Source organism: Lygodium microphyllum, chromosome 28 (assembly GCF_053477565.2).
Source record: "Lygodium microphyllum isolate KBCC chromosome 28, Lygodium_microphyllum_v1.1.10, whole genome shotgun sequence".
NCBI classification, from domain to species: domain Eukaryota; kingdom Viridiplantae; phylum Streptophyta; class Polypodiopsida; order Schizaeales; family Lygodiaceae; genus Lygodium; species Lygodium microphyllum.
This window is the reverse complement of record NC_141162.1, coordinates 90280398-90303724: the sequence shown is the minus strand read 5'-3', so window position 1 is coordinate 90303724 and position 23327 is coordinate 90280398. Positions and strand designations below refer to the sequence as shown.

At 41.9% G+C, this 23327-nt stretch overlaps 1 protein-coding gene across 1 annotated transcript in view; it reads right to left on the bottom strand.

Moving 5' to 3' along the window:
* Positions 1-501: 501 nt before the first annotated feature.
* Positions 502-23327, bottom strand: part of LOC148011746 (uncharacterized) — a 23076-nt gene continuing 250 nt past the window's right edge. The window contains exons 2-5 of the mRNA XM_087670512.1: positions 23050-23281; positions 22423-22809; positions 1090-2701; positions 502-975 (exon numbers count right to left, since the gene is read on the bottom strand). Coding sequence (XP_087526638.1) covers positions 1433-2701; positions 22423-22809; positions 23050-23281 — 1888 coding nt within the window. The 3' untranslated portion in view covers positions 502-975; positions 1090-1432. The remainder of the gene's footprint in view (positions 976-1089; positions 2702-22422; positions 22810-23049; positions 23282-23327) is intronic.

Genomic DNA, 23327 nt, shown 5'->3' with positions numbered 1-23327 from the left:
GTTTGCCAATTTGCACCTTAAATTGTGCTTCAATGATTAAAGGCAATCATGACAATTGGATAGGCCCTAAAGCACCTGGGGAACTTCCAAACAATGAGGACCATTGATGATTGAATCCTGCAAATGTGATTCTAGGTTTACTTTTTTGTCTGAATTGAAGGAGTTCACTTCAAAGTCTCCAGGTTTGCTTTGGAATGAAATGTAGCAACCCTGATCAAGTTTGCCTTTCCAAGATTTGTCAGAGCCATTGATCCCAACTCCCAGCCCATGGGAGATAGTCCTGAGGGGGGAGAACAGACTAATACATACAACAGTCAAATTCTGCAAGTGCATAGAAAAGCCCCTCTTAAGAATTGTGTTTAAACTAAGTAAAGATGATGCTCAAACATGCAGCAAATGATGACCAGGTTAGTCTTGGGGACCTACTGTATGAAAGAGTCACTGCGAGCCAATGCAATACCTTAATCATGACGCCCAGACCTGAACTTTCCCTGGAATGAACTTTTGCATACCAAGTATCCATGAGTTTCAAGATCTATGAATATACCTAGCATGAAGGGAGCAGCTTCTGAGCACCATGTTGCCATAAGCATTGTCATTACATATGATCTTTAAAAAAGCTCAAAAGTCCAGTAAATACAAGGATACTGTGTCTAACACTACATGTATACGTATCAATAGCATTTCACACACGCGCGCGCGCGACACTGTGTCTAACACTACATGTATATGTATCAATAGCATCACGCACGCGTGCATGTGTGTGTGTGCACACAAACAGGTGGAGGGACCAATGTTACAACAAGATATCTAGAGCCCATTGTGCGCACAGAGAGAGAGAGAGAGAGAGAGAGAAAGAGAGACTCTCCCAAACTTACATCCTTACACAAGAACCACCATCAAGTGTGTTGTTACAAGAGGACCACTATCAAGGAGATTGTTTATCAACAACAATCCTATGATCCAAGAATAACACTGCACGTCAAAGAAAACAGTGAAAGCAATCAGAAACTGTAGCAGCTCACTGAAAAATGTGAGACCTATAATACATAGATATTCAAAGAATAATGAGATTGATCGTACTCTGACCTCTTTAAGAGCATTTGACATGCTTCTGGTGTCCTGCTACCTGCAACTTAAAGAGCCGAGGACATTACATTCAGGTCCTCATCCAACATTCTGGCTAGACTAGAGCATGCCAATGTGACTTGCCATATTGGTATCTTTGCATGTTTCACATAAATGATTCACATAGTTTGTACACATCTGCCCACTTTAGGTGAATGTTCCATGGTAACCATGATGCTTCTTTAGCACATCTCAAACACTGTGAAGCATCCTATCATCTGTGGTTAAATCAGCATGGAAGGCTTTAAATAATTGATTGGCTCTGTGTTCCTATATATCTCTGGAATAGATTCATTCAGCAGTTCTAAGAGTCAAGACTAGTAGTGACTTTTCCATGAACTGCTGTTCTCCTCCTTGAGAACTGATTTTCTAACTCAGCATAAGCAGTTTTCAGATCATCCCTTTCTTTTCTTAGCAAGTCACAAGTCTTACTTACCTGCTCCAACTCCTTTTGCAGCTTATTCTGTTCAGCTTCTGAGCTTTTTAGTTGTTCTGCCTGCTTAAGCAAAACATAGTTTGCTTGTTTCTGTGCATGCAGAGCACTGTCAAGTTGAAACATTTCTGCTTCTAGCTGCTCATCCTTTTGCCTCATAAGTCTTTGCAATCGTACCTCTGACTTAACCACCTCTTCTTTGGCCAGAGACAATTCTAGGCCGAAGTTACTAACTTGTGCACATGCTTCCCCTTCCCTTCTTCTGCACTCCGATAAATTTAACTGTAGCGATTCAAATTTAGAAAAGAGAGTGTTATATTTCATCTTCAGATGTGAATATTCCTCATCTTTCCTGTTAAGTCTTTTAGCCTGCAGTATTGTTTCCTCTTCAGCCTGTGATGCCTTCATACGTTCAAGGAGCAATGCTTCCTGTAAATTTGCAATAGTCAAACCCATTTCGTTGGCTTGAGACTCACATATAACTAGTTGATTACACACAGCCTGAAGATCTGATTCAAGTGAAGATGAACGGATCATCAGACTTCTATTAGCTTCTTTCTGTAGGAAAAGTTCCTCTGTTAGAGAAGATACAAGTTCTTCCTTTTCTAGAACAGTTTGCCTCAACATTTCAATGTTGTCCTGCATTATTTTCTCTTCCTCTGAAAACCTTAAAATCTTGTTCTCATTGCACTGCAGATCTTGCTCCAGCTGCTCAATCTTTTTCTTCTCTATGTCAATTTCCCTTTCCATTACAGAAAGCTGAGTAAGAGTTCTTTCCAGTGCACTGGAAAGCTCTTTCTGTTTATTCTCTGCTTCAACCCGAAGCTTCCTTTCTGAGAGTAAATTGTTCTCTACATCATCCAAATGTTCCCTCTGGCTGTCAGAGCACTGGTTCCTTTCTAATGATTCCTTAAGAACTAAATGAACTTCAACATGGTCTTGTAGAGAGAGATCATTCATTTCTTTAATAGTTTTGTCTGCTTCAGCATGATCTGAATTCAAGCCACGCTTAGCTGCTTGAAGATCAGCTTCCATGAGAACCCTCTCCTCTTCATACTGAATCAAAGCCTCAACATGTTGTTCATTCTCAGCTTGAAGTTCACCCTCTGCTTCTTCTAGCCTTGCCTGCAGCCACATGACCTGTATAGGCGAAGTGTTTGTTCAGATAAAAGGATCTCCAACAGACATACAGCTTTGTTAAACAATCAGGACCCCTGTACAAGTCAAAAAATGTCCACATGATGTCAAATATAAGGTGCCTGGAAGCAAACATTTCAAACATTGTTCTTTTTCTTAACACCAGTGATGTGCATGCTACCAAAGATACATTGATTTGTCTACTTCTTGCCTCCTTAGACCATGCTGCTTTCCTCTTGCTTCCACCCTCCCTACCAGTCACAACTTAGACAATTCAACTTCTCCTAATCCCAAAGTATCCTACACCTACCCTTTCCTCCCTCTTCCCCTCTCCTTCCCTCCTCTCACTTCCTTGCTCCCCTTCCCCCCTTGTTTTATAACTCCCCTTCTCTCCCTCATGTTGCCCAACATGTTTTTGGTAGGTCACCCTAGTCACAGGGACGTGATGTTTTATGCTTTATTTAGCACTTGGCTTAGACATTAATTAAATGTGCACATGTGAGGCACACATGTGATTTGAAAGTCAATTAAGTCACAATGACAAGCCCAAGACCTCCAGATGTCAATGGGCGTCAAAGGCAAAAGTTGTAATAAGTTGTATCGGTCAGGTACTAGGTGTTGCATGGCAATAGTTTGGGCCTAGGGTATTTAATTAACCATTAAATGTCAATGGTAACATTAGGAACTAGGCATTAATTAATTAATTCAAGGGCTAATTGATACTCAAGGCCACTTGGGAGTCAAAATGGCCTAACCACTTCAATTGGATGAGTACATTTAATTTTCTGAGCAAGGACAAGGGCTGAAATTAATTTTTGGAATTATTAATTCTACCAATTAATTTAAATGGCTGAAAAAAATCCACTCAGAATGCTACCAAGTGGCAAACTTTCCCATGCAACTAGGGGGAAGGCTGTTGGAGACTGTTGGAGGGTCCTTTTCGAGGGAAGACCTGGCGACATCATCAAGAGGGTGTTCAGCTACTGGTGACTGCATTCTGGACAGGGTGACAGGATGACAAAATTAAATGATGTTTCACAGCAAGCAGCACCAGATTTGAGTACTCTCTCACGACAGAAATTAGAGATTTCTCTCTCTTCAGCTTCCTCTCTCATCTAGTGACAATTCCTTAACAGATTTCGGCCATTTTCATCAAAATTCAGATCGGTCAATTTGTGTCACCAGAATGAAAAATAAACTTGATGATTTAATTAAACTTCACAAATATTTTAACAAAAATGAACTTTGATTACGGTATCCCTAGCTCTTAGCATGATGACCATTGCACAAGATGAAGGATTTGGCACTGAGCATATAGTGGACAAGTGTACAAGCTATGTGGTATAAGAGCAAGGCAAAAGTAATAAGGTGCAATGCAAAAATTTCATTCAATTGAAAGTTTACACCGTAGAATTAAGTTACATTGAGAGTTTCGCCCAGTAAGCAGCTCACTTAGGGCACTTGAGTTATAATGCAAGCTCTAAACTTGAGTTTGGTCCAATGAGCAGCTCACTGATGATTAATGACTAAGTCATTAATTAGCCCTTCATAAAAAACAAGGTCTAATTAAGGAGCAACCGGTTACTCCTTTGGAAAGCTTATCCTAGCTATTTGGGGCTTCTCTCTCATTTTAAGCAGCCCAAGTAAAACACCCTCCTAGGATCCAACCTACACATGAGACACGACACAAGCTATATTCATAAATATAAAGGGACTAAACGTCAAACTCACCTTCTAGCCATAGAGCCAAACAATCTCACCCCCAAGCATAGGAGCTAGCAACACTCCAAGTTACAACCACATCCCAAGGACCTCGTTCTATACCATCAATCCACACCATCCTGGTGTACGGATGCATTGGCCTATGAGCCAAGAGTCCACGATTGGTAATCACACAATCCTATGCACAACAGGGCCATATGGTCTATCAATAGAATTTGGTCACCCTAACCCTTACCCTTAAGTGTCCTTGGTACATTCACACTAAGTGACTTCAAGGTCACTATGACCAATGCTACTAGTGTCCATTTAGATGTCTAAGGATGTAACACTTCCCCTCTTATGAACGATTGTTGTCCTTAACAATATCCTCAAGGACAAAGTGAGAAAAATGACTCTTCAATGAATGTATCACCTCCCAAGGTCTCTACTCTAGACAGTTCTTCAACTTGGCTACATATTCAAGATAAATGGTCTGGCAATATCATTTAGTCCTATGATTAAGAATCAATTCAGGCTTGAGTGCAATATATCGAGCATAGTTTACCTTGTTCCAGTCGTTCTTTTAAACAACTCACATGGAACATTGAATGAACTTGAATCTCCAAAATTAAATCAAGTTCAAAAGATACACTCCTTATCTTCTTGGTAATTTGGAAAGGGCCACAAATCTGATAACTTACAGCACTTACTAGTACTCATTGAATTAGAGTCCTTAGGAACTTTAAGGTAAACCCACATGTCCTCTTATTGCTCTCAAGGAGCACAATGTTGGTTATCATAAAATATGGCACGGTCCTGGGCCATTTTAATGCCTTCCCTCACAATGTCAACATTCTTGCATATTGTGCAAAAAGTCAAAAACTAGAGAGCATAATTTGCTATGATACAAAAATACTTCCCCCAATAATTCTATCAAAACAGTGTATATGTATATGAGAGATTGAGAGAGAAAACTATGAAGACATTGAAGATGAATACTATGTGATTGATTTCCATTAAAAAATGGTGTATTATTTTATGTTCCTTGTTCTATTGATGGATTCTATGAATATGTTGAAGATTATGGTTCATTCTATCAAATCCGTGGAAGATATCTACTATGATGCTACGTGAAGATTTGTTGTTTTCTTTGTTGTGGTTATCAAAATAATGAAATAAAAGCTTTTTGATATTACAAGATAGATTTTCTTGCAGTAGAATCCCCTTTTCCCTCTAGTGTTCCTCTTGGAGCTCCATGTTTTTGGTGTATAGTTGGGGAAACTTGCCATCAATAAGCATAAGAAGAGGCTGAAAATGAAGGAAATGTAAACTATCTCCATCTCCCAAAAAGTAAGACAATAAACCAAGGTCTGTCATCTCAAAAGTAGCACAAAGCTAATCATTAATTTCTGCTATGGTAGGAAAATCTAAGCGGATTATAGGTAAATCCTCTACATATAGCAAGATATAGCCAATGTAGCTAGGACCTGAAATCTTATTGCTTTGCTTAGCATTTGATTAAAAGTTAATCAAATGTGCTAATGCGACTTACACATTTGAGGTGCAAGTCAATTATTTTACAGTGTGGAAGCTAGGACCCCGAGATATCAATCGGTGCCAAAGGTGAAAGTTATAATAATTACGCCCAACAAGTACTAGGTGCTACCTGGTACTAGATTTTGGTCTAGACCAATTTATTGACCTCTAATGTCGATGGTGACATTAGAGACTAGGTATTAATTAATTAATTAATACCGTTCTAAGGGTTAATAACTGCTCAAGGATACTTGGAAGGCAAACTCACCTAGCCAATTTAACTATTCACTCATGAAATTAATTTTTTAAGCACTAGAATAATTATTAAATTAATATTGTAAAAATTAATTTACTAAGCTGGATAATGCTGAAAAATGGGATTAAAAGGCTGCCACTTGGCAAAACTTGCCCATGCAAGTAACAAAATTGTTTCTGGGGACCGGTGGAAGTCTATTCTAGTCATTGTGAGAGAGAAGGAGGCTATTAAAGAGCAAGGAGAGGCTGTTGATGTGATTTGCAGTCATCAAGAATCAATCCTACAATATGTCACAGCAATTTGGAGCCCTCCACAAGCAAGTGACAACAACCCAAGGTCCTTCTAACGCAAATGACAACATATAGGATGGGGCAGTAGTCTTTGTGGTGGTCTTAAGCTGTAGATGAAAGGCCAACTTGGAAGTGCCAATCCTATGCTTTTTGGAAGTGCCAATCCTATGCTTTTTGGACAGCACGACATGCATATAATGATGGGGCAGCCAAGGTACTTTGGTGGTGGCACTAGTTTCAATGCTATGGTGGAGCTTGGGACCGCATACAGGGATGTATAGCACAACTCCTTATGATATACAGCAACCAATGCGTCGAGTGCAAGGCCTAGTGTTTGCGGGTATGGTTAGTAATATGCATAACCCCATGTATAGCAATATTGGCATGATGCTGGGGCACAAAGTGACAAGTTTGACAATGCATATATGTAGTCCACTGTGTTTGCAACTCATGGTATTAATGCTGGTCATGCAAATACTCTGTCTAGTGTTGGTCCCATGAGGAAAAATGTAGCTAGTAATGCATGCAATGTATGGGAAAATGTATCTTGGTATGGCTAATAGCATGCAAATTTCCATGCACAATCACATTGCAATGGTCCAAATTATGCAAACAAGAATGTTTCCTTATGCATCTGGTGCTCCTAGCATGTCAAGTACACATGAGGGGCTAGTCAACTGGATGCAATGTAGCATATTAGTTAAGTTGGCATTGCAACAATGTGAAAGCATAAAGCATCGCAATGCTTAAGGGGAAGAAAGACTACAACCTACTGGAGATTTCGAGGCAAGTAAAGTTAGAGGTAAAGTTTCCATACGCTTATTGGTGAAGCTTCAGCATTGTTTTACCAATAGATACAAAGTGGATGGAAGAGGATGACTTGTCAGACTATCCTCGATTGTTGTAACTTTACCGAGATGCCTTTCAATTAGAGCCCCTTCGGGCTCAATGAAGTTCAACAGAGTAAGGGTCCGAAGCATTGCCTGATGCTCAAGGGGGAGATAGCACTTCCACTCCTCCAGTTGTGGACAGCTCTCATATGTAGTGGATCTTGAATATATTCAGCATACATCCAAGGTACTGTGCTACCAATATGTCTCCCATGGGGTCACTACTCAATGTACTAGTCACTATGAGATGTATGTAGATGAGTATGGTTGTTATTGCGGCTCTAAAACTATACTTTTGCATCAATTTGGGATCAGTTCATGATTAGTAGGGTATGAGCTTTTGCCTCAGTTTTGAGATCGATTTCTTATCAGTTTCAGCTCAGTTTTTTATCAGATTTTGAGAACCCTTTATGGTCACTTTCTGGATCAGTTTTGCATGAGTTTTTTGCATCAATTGTTGATCAGTTTTTGCAATCAATTTGTGATCAATTTGGAATCACATTTGCAGCAATTTTTTATTAGTTCTCGGATCAACAAGTGATCAGTTTATGATCAGATTATGCTTAGTTTTCAATGGTTTATAGCTGGCTCTATGGATAGCAGCATGTGAGTAAATGCCATTGAGAGTTTCAGCCATGGTTTATGCTGTAAATATGCTTTACTGTGGTTCTGAAGTCAGAACTATTGAAACATGAGTTATGGATGTATCCAATGGATTTCTAGCAAGTTCTAGATTGTTCTTCAGATTTATGTCATGTTTATGCATGTTAAAAATTTTCAGCAAGGTTTGGGACATGTGGCATGGTTAGACAACAATGGCCAATGTTATGACTATGATGCCTTATAGAAATTCTAGTGCAATTCGTTTTTTGTCACGGGGATGTGAAATTTTAAGATGTTTTAATCTTGCTGATAACATTTGATTAAATTCTTAATTAAATGTGCAAGGTTGTTTAAGCACATGTGATGAATATAGCAGATATTCCATAGTAACAAGCCAAGGACTCCGATGATGCAGCTGGTGTCAAAGGCAAAAGTTATGATGAGTTATGCTGCCTTAGTTTTGTTGGTCAATTAGTATCAGATTAGACCCTAGGGCAATAGTTTGGCCAATAAGTATCAATGGTGACACTAGGGACTAGCATTAATTATTTAATTAATGACAATCTAAGGGTCAACAGAGGTTGTGGACCACTCGAGGTTGCAAATGGCCTAGCCAATTTAATTATGGATGGGCACATTTAATTTTGGGTAGGGTCAGAAGTGCTGAAATTAATTTTCAAGATTATTTAATTCTAAAATTTAATTAAATGATTGGATAATGCTGAAAATGGGTTTAGAAGGCTGCCACTTGGCAAAAATGCCCATGCAAACTAAGAAAACTTTTTCGAGGGCTAGGTCTCAGCCATTCAAACAGTTTTACAGCTTGGGAGAGGTAGAGAGAGAGAGCGTCTGGTCCATTTTCTGATTAGAGAACTGCAATTTGCTACAGAAGACAGCCATCTAGGGCCTCAAAAAGTAGGGGACAGCAAGGAGTCACCTTCCAAGGGCTGGCAACAGCATTGTTGATTGGGTGACAGCATTTTGGAGGTGCTTGCCAATAGGTGACTACATTAAATACAGAGTAGAGCAAGCGGTAAGCAGAATTTAGAGCTTTCTTATGAAGAAAATCAATTTTTTCTTTCATCTTGGCTTTTTCTCACCTTCTCACAAGATCTCAGCATTTCTCAGTCATTTTGACCAGATCTTAGCCAAATTTGGTGGACAGCAAAGAGATCTCTCTCTCTCTGCTAGAAACCCTGAATTTTTGCACAAATTAGGATTTGATGACCACCTTGGGACCCGTGCCAATGGATGAAGGCATCGTATGCTGAATTCAACACCTGAAATTTGTCTAATTGTCTGGGAATTTAGATCCCAACCCATTCATTGTAATTTGGGGCAACATTTGGCCAGTTGGTGGTTGCATTTGTGCAAGTCCTGGGTGAAAAATCAAGGGGCAATTGGCCTGAATTGATAAGCTGATTGTTGCTACAGAAAAGAGGCGTTTTGGAACAACAAAAGAGATTTTGAATCTCAACTTATACTCATTCCATTAGCAATCAAGGTAAAGAAATACCGAAAGGGGTGCCAGTTTTGGGACCAACAGGATGTCCAATGTCTAAGATTATTTGTGCATTTCAAGTTATATTCATTTGCTGATTGTTGTAGTTAAGTGCTTAATCAAGGAATTACCACCCTTCACTTTTCCTTTGATACAATGCAACGCAATCGAGGACGATTGTAGAGATTTCAAGGGTATGGTCTATCATGAGACTTAGTATTTGATTAAAAATTAATCAAATGTGCTAATCTAACTGACACATTTGAGGTGCAAGACAATTATTTCACAATGTGGAACCTAGAACCTTGAGATATCAATTGGTGCCAAAGGCAAAAGTTGTAATAAGTTATGACTGACAAGTATTGAGTGGTACCCACATAGTTGACAAATGCAAAAGGTATGATATGATACGGTACTATAAAATACAGTACTAAATGATACCTTAAGATTTATAAGATACACTGCGATATTAGTACCAAAAAAAAATAACTTGATTATTTTGGACTAAATATGATAGAATAGATGTTTAAAGTCTAAATAGCAATGCCATTAGAGTATATAAGATAAATATTTAAGGATAACAGGCCAAAACCTCATGTATTTAAGAATAACAGGCCAAAACCTCATGCTACATGCGCAAGATGCACTACTGTTACCTACAAGTTACAAGTATATAGATGGGAGTGGATACATCATACACGAATCATACAAATAAGAGTAGGCTTAAGAGAGAAGATTGAGAAAGAGAGACTAGAGAGAGAGAGAGAGAGAGAGAAAGAGAGAGGCTTGAGAGAAAGAGGGTGTCAGAGGCTTGAGAGAGAGAGAGAGAGGTTTCAAGGAGAAAAAGAAGAAAGAAAGAAGGTAAAAAAAAAAGAAAGAAAGAAATACGTAGGCTTGGGGAGAGCGGCCAAAAAGGGCCAATTCTTTCATACTAAATCATATGAATATGTACAGTAAGGTACATAGATGGGAGTGGATATATCATACATAAAGGATCATACAAATAAAAGTAGTCTTAAAAGAGAGAAGGTTGAGTAAGAGAGAGACTTAAGAGAGCTAGAGAGGCTTGGAGAAGAGAGAGAGAAGAAAAAAAGAAGAGAAAAAAAGAAAGGAGAAAGAAAGAAAGTTGTAGCCTTGGGAAAGAATCGCCACAAAGTGCCAGTTTTTTCATACTAAATCATACGAATCATGATATGGTACCATATAGATCGTACCATATGAATTAGTCCGTACTACTTACAAAGACAACACTGGATATTAAGTGTCAGATTTTAGCCTAGACCAACTTATTGGCCACTTACGTTAGTAGTGACATTAGAGACTAGGCATTAATTAATGCCGGTCTGAGGGTTAATAACTACTCAGGGATACTTGAAAGACAAATTGGCCTGGTCAATTTAATTATTGGCTACTGAAACTAATTTTTCGAGTAATAGAATATTTATTAAATTAATTTTCAGAATTAATATTCTGAAATTTAATTTAATCAACTGGATATAAGAAGGCTGTCTCTTGGCAAAACTTGCCCATGCAAGTGGAAAAAACGTTTATAGGGGATGGCAAAAGTCTATTCCAGCCAAAGAGAGGGGACTATTAGAGAACAAGGAGAGGCTGCTGATATGATTTGCAGCCACCAAGGTTCAGTCCTACAACATGTGACAACAGTTTGGAGCCCTCCAAAAGCAGGTGACATCTAGTGCAAATGACAACATATAGGATGGGGGAGTAGTCTTTCTAGTGGTCCTAAGCTGTAGGTGACAACTTTCATGGCTGTTTGAGTACGGCAGCAATAGTTTTTTAGTGTTTCTCGCGATGAAACTCTGAAATTTCTCTCTCTACAGGATCCTCTCTCATCCCCTAGCCATCTCTCAAGTTATCTCAGCATTTTCCAGCAGCTTAGCCATCAAAGGAAGAGATTTCAATCAATCTCTACTATAAATTCCAATTTATAGCAAAAACTAGAGTTTTGACACCCACCATAGGATGCGTGCTCAAAATTGAGGGACTAGGACTTGAATTCTAGCAGCTGAAATTGAGCAACTTCAGGGGATTCAAAAGGCCAGCCAACCAATATTAAATTTGGGGCTGAATTTGTCTTTCAAAGAGCAGCCCAAGCAAACCAAGGGGTAAATTGATTTGGAGGCTTACTGGTCAGTTTTGACAGCAAGAGGCACTTGGATTCAAGGAGGAGATCATAGAATCTCAATTGTACTCCTTCCATTTGAAATATAAGATAAAGAAATACCACAAGGGGCGCCAATTTTGGGGCCGACAAGGTATCCAATGTCCAAGATTAAAGTGGTAAAGTGTCCATTTTCAGTTTGCGTGAATTTAATGCATGGTTGCCTCCGTACGACATTGTCAGAGTACAGCGATGCGGAAGTGTAGGACAAAGACTGAGAGAGAGTGAACACAAAGAGAAGAGAGAGAGAGAAAAGGAGGTAGTGTAAATGCAAAAAGTCTGCAGTATAATATGTTGTATAAGAGTGCAAAAATACACAAGGGGACAGATGAAATATCTGTATATGTCTCCGACTCGATGACCTCGATCTCTGTCAGCCCCGAGCACAGTCCGTCTCTGCCAACAGATCTCAAGATCAGAATCTGAAATGATAAATGCTGGAGTGTGCCACAAGACCAGCTATAAATAGCCGAAAATAGGAAATTCTCAGCACCAGGTCGGCTGCATTTAATGCAGCCAACTGCAGAAAACTGGCCGACTACAGAAACTGTGCCACGTGGAACTGTCCGACCAGCTGACATGGCATCCACTCTGGCCGTACTGCTCTACTGTCCAACTAGCCAACTGTCCAGGAAATGACACTATCTAACACCCCCTCTCAGTACCTGGACGGGTCAAAAGACTGAGGGATCTGGAATGCTGCCAAAGAAGAGCCTGGGGAAGCACCTTCGTAAATAAATCTACAAGATTATCCTCCACATCAATAGTCCCATCCAGAAGCTTCTCCCGAATGAAGTGATACTGGATCTCAATGTGCTTCGTCCATGCATGGAATACAAGATTCCGTACCAAGGCAATGCAACTCTCACTGTCGCACTGCAAAAGAGTAGGACGAATCTGGGGGCGGCCAAGCTCTTCCAACAATCTCCGAAGCCACACAACCTCACATGTGGTGGAAGACGCAGCCCGATATTTCGCCTTAGTAGAAGAAAGGGCAACCGTGGACTGTTTCTTGCTACTCCAAGAGATAACACCTGTACCTAAGATAAAACAGTAGCCTGTAGTAGACCGTCGGTGGTCCACATCACCAATCCAATCCGAGTCACTCCAACCTGCAAGAACCAGATCTGAAGCATTTGTACCTGCGGGATAAGAAATCCCTAAATCAGAGGTCCCCCTCAAATACCGAAGAATCCGTAGGGCAGCCTATCAATGCACCTGTTTGGGTTCCGTCATTATAAACCCTACCAAAAGACCCACAGCAAAACAAAGATCAACACAAGTGTTGAGAAGCCAAATCAAGGATCCAATCAAAATAACGGTAGTGTGAAGCATCCATCACGCCAGAATCTGAGTGTGAAGTGGCCTTCCAATTCGGATCCATCGGAGTAGTAATGGGCCGACAAGTCTCTATCTCAAAAGTCACCAAGAGCTCTTGAATGTACCACGTTGAGAGATGAAAATCTCCCTCTGAGACTGATAAATCTCGTGACCCAAGAAGAAATGAAGAAGCCCCAAATCCGTCATCTCAAATGCCTGATGTAAAGCTGTCTTGGTCTCTCGGACCTTCTGTGCATGATCCCCTATCAAAATCAAATCATCAACATATAACACAAACAACACACGACCAACCTCGGAAGTGTGCACATAAAGCTGCGGATCGACCGTAGAGCACCGATATCCCAACTTCGACTGAAGAAACGAGTCAATCTTCTCATTCCATGCACATGGAGCCTTTTGAGGCCATACAAGGCCTTCTTCAATTTGTAAACTTTCCCATCCGAGGATCCAAAGCCAAGAGGCTGCTCAACATAGATCTCCTCCTACAAGTCACCATTCAGAAAGGCCGACTTCACATCCAACCGATAAACAGGCCAGCCAAGGCAAGAACAGCTCGAATAGTCGCCATATGAGCAGTGTAGGCAAAAGTATCATGGAAATCAATGCCTAGGCGCTGAGCAAAACCTTTAGCAACAAGGTGAGCCTTGTGCTTGTCCAAAGAACCATCGCTAAGGTACTTGGTCTTAAAGACCCACTTGACACCAATCACCTTCTTGTGAGAGGGATGAGGCACAAGAGACTAAGTACCATTCCTCTCAATAGCCTCCAACTCGGCTTCCATGGCCTTCCGCCAATGATCAAACTGCAAAGCCTCCGTCACTGAAGTGGGCTCACGATCCTGCATAACACGGGTCAGCAAACAATAGTTGGAGCAAACAAGCTCTGAAGTATGTGCATGGGTCCTTCGTAACCTCCGCGGTCCATCCTGCAGTTCCCACTCCTCAGGGACCCCCTCAATCCCTAAATCTCGGAGTGTGTCACGGGCCCAACGAGGAGGAGGACGAACCTCTCCCCGTTGCTCTTCATCTGCTGAAGACTCAGGAACATCCATCGGTGGAAGCTCCTCGAGGGTTGCCAGTGAAAGAGAAGACTTTAAATCATAAGAAAATCTCCATTAAGAGGCTCTAGCTCCAAAGGAACTGTCTCGGGAGCCCAACTCTCCCCTGGATCTCCAAGGACAGGGTGTTCCTCACCCCCCTCTATGGCCGGAACTTCCACGAACCGCACATCTCGGCTCATGTAGACATCCCGCTTGACGGGATCAAACAAACGATAACCTTGGGACTAGGAGCTATAGCCAACAAAAACCTGTCGTCGGGAAGCCGCCTCAAACTTATCACGCTGCGTCTTGGGAATGTGCGCATAAGCGTCACACCCACAGATCCTAAAATAAGAGACATCAAGCTTAGTCCGAAAGCAAGCATCAAAAGGTGTCATCCTGTCAACGGTCGAAGTGGGAGATCAATTGAGGATGTGAACTGCGGTAGCCACTACCTTAGCCCACAGAAACTGAGGTGTCTGTCGGTGCTCCATCATGGTGCGTGCTATCTTGATCACACTTCAGTTCTTCCGCTCCAAAATGCCATTCTCTTGGGGAGTGTTGGTGTTAGCAAACTCCTGGTGAATACCCCTATCTGCACAAAAACGAGCAAACTCATTAGACATAAATTCACCTCCCTTGTCGAAACGCAAGGTCTTCAGCCGCTGGCCAGAACGGTTCTCCTCAAAGAGAAGCCAATCCTTAAAGTGAGAGGAAGCCTCCGACTTCAAAGTCAAGAAATAGGCCCAAGTCATCCTGCTGCTGTAGTCATCTACGATCAATATGAAGTAGAAGCTCTCCTTCACGGACTCAGTCCTCATCGGGCCACAAAGATCCGTAGATACAAGCTCCATGGGTGAAGTAGACCGCCTAGAAGCTTTGTTGGGAATCGCATCTCGATGCAGTTTCCCACGAATGCAAGAGACACATGGCTGATGGCTCACCACTATGTCCAGCAATCCTCGAACAAACGACCCTCGCAACGCCTTCCGAAGGTACTCGTAGTTCAGGTGACCAAACCGAGCATGCCATAACTCGGACTGTGTCTGAGAAGTAAGAACAAGAGAAGTAAGAGCTGAAGAAGACTTCAATTTGTAGACGCCATTCTCCTCATACCCTATAGAGAGAACCTTCCTCGATGCACGATGGACTCGAACAGTATCACTGTCAAACTCCACCAAGAGGCCAAGAGCACAAATCTTATGGACTAAAAGTAAATGATACCCCAAACTTGGCACATGCAACACCTCAGAGGTGTGGATACCACCACGTCCATCTGGAATAAGCTTCATCTCACCCCGCGCAACAATAGACACAGAAGAGCTGTCTCCAATGAGAATCTGCCCACGCGAAGGTCGCAAATGGACAACACCAACGGAAGGAGTCATATGTCGGGAGGCACCACTGTCCACGATCCACTCTCGAGCCTGGGGAGCTGTCATCGCAGCATCAAAAGTCTTCGATGTAGAGTCCTCAATGACTGCTAAGTGTAGAAAAGCAGTTGATGAGGGTGGCACCCACCACTCCAAAATCCTTCGTATCCTTTTTCTTGATATCCTTCTTGTCTTTGTCAGGGCAATCCTTCTTCCAGTGACGGGTCTTTCCACAAATATCGCAAGTCGATTCCTTCTCCTTGTCCTTCTTGGATTTGTTGTCTTCCTTCTCTTCTTTTGGTCCTTCCCGTTCTTCTGAGAGGCTTGACCAACCAATGCCTCCGATTTGGAAACATTCTCTCCCTTCAATTGTTCCTCCTGATCCAAGACTATAGGAACCAACTCTTCCTATCGAAGAGTCGACTCCTGCCCTAATGCAATAAAAGTGGAATAAAAAGTACCGAATCGTGGCGGCAACTGGGATAGTAAAGTGATCGCCATGTCTTCGGAGGAAATAGGCTTCCCCGCATTTTGAACCTGCATCTGAAGCTGTCGAAGCTTGTTGATGTGTTCCCGAAGCAAAGAAGACTTATTTATGGACAAAGTCTGCATCTGCATCTCCAAAGAAACCCTCTTCATCGGGGTCATCCCGTTGTGCATCTGATCGAGCTCTAGCCATATCTCACGAGCCAACGTCAAGTGCTCGATGTAAGCTATCACGGCTGTGGTGCAAGACAAAAAAAAAAAAGATCGAATCCTGGCATTCAGTTTGTCCCAATGAGACTGGGCCTTGGTCAACTCCGCACGAGCATTGGAAGAGAGTTTGGACTCATCCCTCACCGAGGGCCTGTTAATCTCCTCCATCACCAGTTTCGCCAAATCATAAGACTCCAAAATGGCCAACATCATCACCCGCCAGATACGGTAATTGTCACCATCAAACTTTTGATCCGATGGAAGAGCTGGTAGGACAAGCATTTTCCTGTCCATGATCGCCTGGAACTCCAAATTAGTCTTTGTACACATGTTAACCTACAATACCTGCACAAACGCAAAAGCAACCCCCTCTGACTGTGAAAACGCATCCTTCTAGGGATGATTCCTCCGCTGCCCAAACCTTCTTCACTCGCCGGAGGTGATGAAAAGGTAAAATCTGCAATGGAAGGCCTCAAACGCAGCCTTCCTCCCCTTCGAACAGCAATAACCTGTAGCAAATACATCGATTAAACTCCTTTCCCGCACGCCCACCTCGCTTCAACCTTGATCCGATGCGCAACCCTCCCACTCGCCCTCAAATCCTGGAAACGCAGCCTTGTGTCGCGTTGAAATCTCCTCTTCAGATAGATTCAGCCCTCAGTCAGTCTATCTTCACCGCTCTAATACCATGTCAGAGTGTAGCGATGCGGAAGCGTAAGACAAAGACTGAGAGAGAGTGAACACAGAGAGAAGAGAGAGAGAGAAAAGGAGACAGTGTAAACGTAGAAAATCTGCGGTATAGTATGCTATATAAGAGTGCAAAAATACACAAAGGGGCAGAGGAAATATCTGCGTATGTCTCCGACTTGATGACATCGATCTCCGTCAGCCCGAGCACAATCTGTCTCAGCCAACAGATCTCAAGATCAAAATTTGAAACGATGAATGCTGGAGTGTGCCATAAGACTATCTATAAATAGCCGAAAATAGGAAATTCCCAGCACCAGATCGGCTGCATTTAGCTGCAGAAAACTGGCCGACTGCAGAAACTGTGCCACATGGCACTGTCTAACCAGCTGACGCGGCATCCACTCTGGCCGTACTACTTTGCTGTCCGACTGGCCGACTATCTAGGAAATGACACTGTCTAACAAACATACAGCACCGTCCTTACGGTACGATCCGTACGGTACGTATCCATACGAACTCATATGTTAAAACGGGCCTATTTGGGCCACTTGGCCTGCGCGTCCTCAATCCCGCGTCATGCGTTTCTTGCATCCCCGCATCCCACGTTTCCTACACTTTTTTGGGGGGTGGGAAGCCTTGGATACCTCATCCCACCCCCTTTTCCAGCATGTACTCCCCCCCTCCCAAGCCCTCTTTGGGTTCCTTCTAGCTAGTAGCCCTCTCTTTGACCATTGACCCCTCTCTCTTTGCTATTTGAACTTTGACCCTTCTCTCATCTACAAAAGGTGCTCCTCTCCCCCATGCTTCCACACCAATTCAGCAAGCACTTACCATTCTTATCTTCCTCTCTTGGACCTTGATTCTTGAATGGACTTGTGATTTGTCATTCTCAAATCTCACCTCCCATCCCCTCTTTCCCGCACCCTATCGAAGCATTTGCCATTCTCAATCTCATCTCCCATCCTCTCTATCCCACACCCTATCAAAGCATTTGCCATTCTCATCTTCCATCCCCTCTCTCTCACTCTTGCTCTTTCAACTTTACCCCAACTCTCGGGCCTCTCGAGTCTCCCTCCCTTTCAACTTTCAAGACTCAAGTTTCAAGAGTTGAGACTCAAGCATCTCTCTCTCTCTCTCTCTCTCTCTCTCTCTCTCTCTCGGGCCTCCTTATCCGTCATCCGCACCATGACTCGTGAGAAGCACAAGGCCTTCAATTTGCATGCAATCCATGTGGAGAGGTACACAAAAAAGTCCAACTCCCACCATTCGACATGCAAGTATTGCGGGAAGCACTATACAAGTGGTGCAACTTGGCTTCTCCAACATCTTTCGAAAACAGGGGGGCAAGTTGCTCCATGCAAGGAGATCTCTCAAAACATTGTGGAGGAGATTCTCGCCAATATGATAGGGGGATCCACAAGAGGAGAAGGAAGTGGCTTATCAGCACCAACTCCTATATCTACTAACGAGGAAGCATCAAATGTGGTCGTATCTTTAACCGATGTGGGAGAGGCCTCTGCCATTGGTGGTGAGGGCTCCATATCCACATCCGGCTCCGGTAAAAGACAAAGAGTGGAGGCTCATGCGGTGCCAGAGAGACAATCCTCTCTTTCTCAAGCTCCCGTTCATGTGCATGGATCGATTGCCTTTCTTAGCGAAAGGCAACAACTTGCAAACATTGAAATTGTATGTACAATGATTGAATATAATTTTGCATTCAATGTCCTAAACCAAGAGCAATGAAAGAAGATGATGGTAAAAGGCATTGCCAATGTGGGTCCACGTGAAGGATGGACCGGTGTTACATACAATGACACGAGGACGAAAAAGATTGATGAAGAGGAGAGGATTGATAGAGCCCTTGATTCTATTCGAGCCGTGTGGATAAAATATGGTTGCTCCATTCTCACCGACGGATGGAGTGATCGTAAGAAACGGGGCATCATCAACATACTCATCTCATATTCACTCGGCACTTACTTTTTACAAGCCATAAATACCGGCAAGAGAGGGAGGAAAACGACGGGTGAATTCATCTACCGCCACATTTGACAAGCTATCATTGAGATATACATTGCAATTTGCCTTTTAAATTTATTTCACTTTCTTTCATTATGATAATATCATGATTCATAATTGAAATTTAATTTATGCATAACCATCTATCTCCCTATTCTAATTATTAATCTCTCTAGTATCTATGATCTATCTCAATTCTCTCTTTCCCCCCACGCTGCAAGGTCCCCAACCCCCGAGCCCCATCTCTCTTCCTTCTTGAACCTTGAAAGTTGAAACTTGAAACTTGAAACTTGAAAGGCTCAAGTTTCAACTCTCTCGAGACTCTTTCTCTCTCTAACCTCCAATTTCCAAGTATTATCAGTAATAAGTATACTTGTAATTTGTAAATTGTGGTTGTAGGTGGGCCCCTCAAATGTCATGCAAGTTGTTACCGACAATGCATCGAATTATCGGCGCATGGGCCGTTTGCTTGAGGCCGAGTTCCCTATGATTGTGTGGACTCCATGTGCAAGTCATTGTTTGGACTTGCTCATGGAGGACATTAGAAAGCTCAAGTGGGTGAATGGGGTGATTCGCAAAGCTACATCCATTGTCACATTCTTCACGGTAAAGGTCAAGGTGCTTGCGATGTATCGTCAGCATAGCACACTGGAGTTGAAGAAGCCTTCTTCAACTCGCTTTGCTTACATGTGGTTATTGCTGAAGTGCCTTTATGAGGTGTAATCCGCCAAACAATGGTGTCCACTCTATGAAATGAGTGGGACGAGCATGAGACAAAGGAGGCCAAAGCCATGCAGCGCTTGTGCCTTAGTGAGCAGTTTTGGCACAAAGTCCGTGCCATTGTCATTGTCCTGACTCCCTTTTATAGGGTGTTACGTGACTCACTGTTGTATGCAACTATCTCGTATCTAGCATATAGATTCCATTTCCTGCACACATATCTGAGTTCTCTCCTTTTGCAATGTTCTTGTGTTTTTTTTTTCTCTCTCCTTTGTCTTGTGTTCAACACTCTATTTCAGCATTCTTTCATGCTTCCATTGCTGCATCCACTTCTGACAAGCTCATGCTCCATGGCTGAAAGCTGCAATTTCTATAGCAAAGAGAAAAAGAATGGTTCTCCAAACTTATGCCTCTCAAATGAGAGAATGAAACTAATATCAACTTTCTAAATGAGTAACCAACTACTTATTCCAATCTCATTTTTAATTAAGGGCTAATTAATGACTTGTTTAATCATAAGTGAGCTATTCACCAGACCAAACTTAAGCTCATGGCCTACTTTATAACTTAGTGAGCTGCTTACTGGGTGAAACTTTCAAATGATCATTAAACCTAAGGTGCAAACTTTCAATTAGTAAAAGTTTCATATTGCATCTTGTTCCTTTTGTCGTATCCTTACACCACATGGCTTGTACACTTGTCCACCACATGCCCCATTGTCAAATCCTTCACTGCTGGTGCAATGGTCACCATGCCAAGAGCTAGTAATACCAGAATTAGAGTTCATTTTAATTCAATTATTAAGCCCATTTCTCATTTTGGTGACACAAGCACAATGTCAAAGCTTCTAGTGTCCTCATTTGACTCAATTTAAGGCTCACAAGCAGAAGATGACTGTTCAAGGCACATGTTTGCTAATACCTTGGTAGATAAGTTTGCACACGAACTTGGATACCTAGCTAAGTACCCACATTTCTATACACATCACATTATGTGGTTTAGTCCACATTCTTGGGAACACATTCCCTTGTAAACTAGTAGGTTCATCTCTACTAGCACCCTGGCCAACTTGAACATTGCTTGTCAGAGCTTGAAACATTAAGCCTTCACCAAAATAACCTAATGAATAGATATGGCTGCATTGCATGCTCTACCTGCTGAAACTTATTACTCTACCCATTGATTTCACCATCAAAGATGGGAGTAGTCTGCTGAACTGGAATACATTGCACCAGTGGAATCATTGTCTTGTGTCCAACAAACAAACTAGAGTCCAATGGGCTATCTCTCAGCCACACGAAGATCCCAAATTAATGAAACTTGTTGCCTCCCCTTTGCCGGCTAATGCAACACACTTAGGATTCTCCATAAGCTAGGCAAAAGTCTCCATTGCACTTGAAAGCTAAGTAAACTTGTTAAATATACTAAGCAATTGAACTTTGAACAAAGCATCATCATCTGCATCAGCCCTCTTGGTCTCCCTAGAGTTTGAAGCAACATCATCCATCTAATCTTCATGCATTAAAGGACCAAACTGCAATCCCTCTTATACGTCATCAACAATTTGTCCAAACGATCTCAATTCCTTTGAAAAGTCCTTGCTTCATTTCCTATGGGACATCCTCCTATTTGCTTTTACTTGTTTGGCTAAATTTAAGAATTAAGTGCTTGAACTCGGCCCCTTAAGTAAGTTGGTGATGTCCTGGAAATGGAACCATGAAACTAGCCTTTGCTAGATCAAAGGGCAATGAATCTTAACTTTTCAAGCATTTATCTTAAAAACAAAGATTAGGCAATAGAATAAATAGAACAAACTATGGAGCTATAATGCTCATACACCAATACACCAAGATAGAGTGACCTTTGAGCTTGGCATCTCTTGTGGCATTTCTTTATCATTACTGAAAGATCAGTACAATTGTTCATGGATCTATCATGTTTTGCACATGCCTTCAATTGCTCTCACCAATCAAGACCAAAAGCACCAGATTTGAACCCAATTGGCTTAAGTCCTAAAGAGGCACATGAAGATCAACTTGCTCAATAAACTGATCTGACAAAGTCTGTTGCAACAAATCTCTCCAAAAAGCCATGAAGTTCGAACCTCAATCAACAAGACTGATAGAAGCTGTCTTAAAACTGCACAAACAGCTCCAAAACAGCTTCACCCTGCTCTAGACAGCTCATCTAGCAGGTAGACGTCTTCGCCCAGCAGCCATGTGATGTTGCCCATCTTAATTGTATAAACGAAATTGATTAATGTGTAAAATTGGACACAGTCATTAATAGCAGCCAGACTTTTGAAAAACAAATTATCATGTGCAATTTTACACATTAATTAATTTCATTTTCATAATTATTTTTTTTAATTGCTCATAGACTTACACATGTCCAACACAACTTGTGCAATTTCAGACGATAATATTTGTCCAGGAATCCAATTACTGCATGATAAGGCCTTGAAGAGCCTCAATTATCTCTCCACATCACAAAGTCTGTCCGGCATATTAGATCCATGTATCTGCCTGTGCACATTGCTTTACACCTTTTTGCTTTGCTTTATGCATGCTCACCTTCACAAAGCCAGCCTGCTATTACAGTTGGAATGAGAATCATGCTCCAGCTAGCTGGTACAGGCACCATTTTCAGGCATAGATTTTATGACCAAAAGCCTGCAGGGCAGTTATCCTCATCCTTTCTCAATCTAGAACAACAACAGTGTGATATTAATCGGCCAAAAAGACAGTTTGTTAAATGTTGTGATTCATCTTATGCGCCCTGCACCAACTCTGAAATAGTATTAAATGGTTCCACTGCAAGAGTTGAATGTAGTGCTTAAGCATGCATCTGATTATTCTTTCTGAAAGACTGAAAAAAGAGCTCACACCTCTTCTTCAAGTTCTGCTATTCTTCTTAATGAGGCTTCTTCAAGGCCAGTCCGAAGTTCTCTTTCCTTTTCAACCTGGTCCTCAAGTTCTGTCAATCTTTTTGAAGCCTCTTCTGCACTGAGTCGTAGTCTACGCTCCTGCTCAACCTGTTCTTTGAGGTCTGACATTCCTCTTAATGATAGCTCCAAACGCATTCGGAATCTTCGTTCCTGCTCAACCTGTTGCTCAAGTTCAGATATCCTTTTAATTGAAGCTTCTTCTGTCCGTGCACGTAACTCACGTTCCTGCTCAACTCGTTCCATCAATTGATACCTCAACTCTGCCATTTCCTGAGTCAAATCTTCCGCTTCTTCTTTAGCCTTCTCCTTTTCCTCCCTGAGCTCATTCTGTCAGCATAAATAGTAAGTGTGCACTTAACTGCATGGACAGGAAACGAAACGAAACGAAACCGGCATGCCTCTCCATACCCATGGTTCTACGCATTGAAATGAAAATAAAGACTAGGCAAGAACATTTGAACCAACGTACGAAGTACAAAACTGCACTCATTATTCCTGAGAAAAGTAAATTTCAATACTGCAAAAGCCAATTTCCTCATCGGATGTAAAAAGCAGTGAGATTAGTACCTTCAGTCTGCTGACCATGGCACTCATTCCTGAAAGCTCCTCTATTTTCTTCTGAAGATCTCGGATGGTATCATAATCTCTGCCCCTGGCGGCCGAGATCTTTGTTTCTAGGTCTTGCAAGTCATCTTCACCAATTTCTGAGGACAAAAAGGTCTCGCCGAGCTCCAGCAAAGTATGAAGGAGGCCCTGTGAGTTTTGCATGACGGGAGCAGGCTCGGAACGGGAGCTTTCACTGAAAAGAAATAACAGAATGATGATACAGTCAATCAGATATGCGC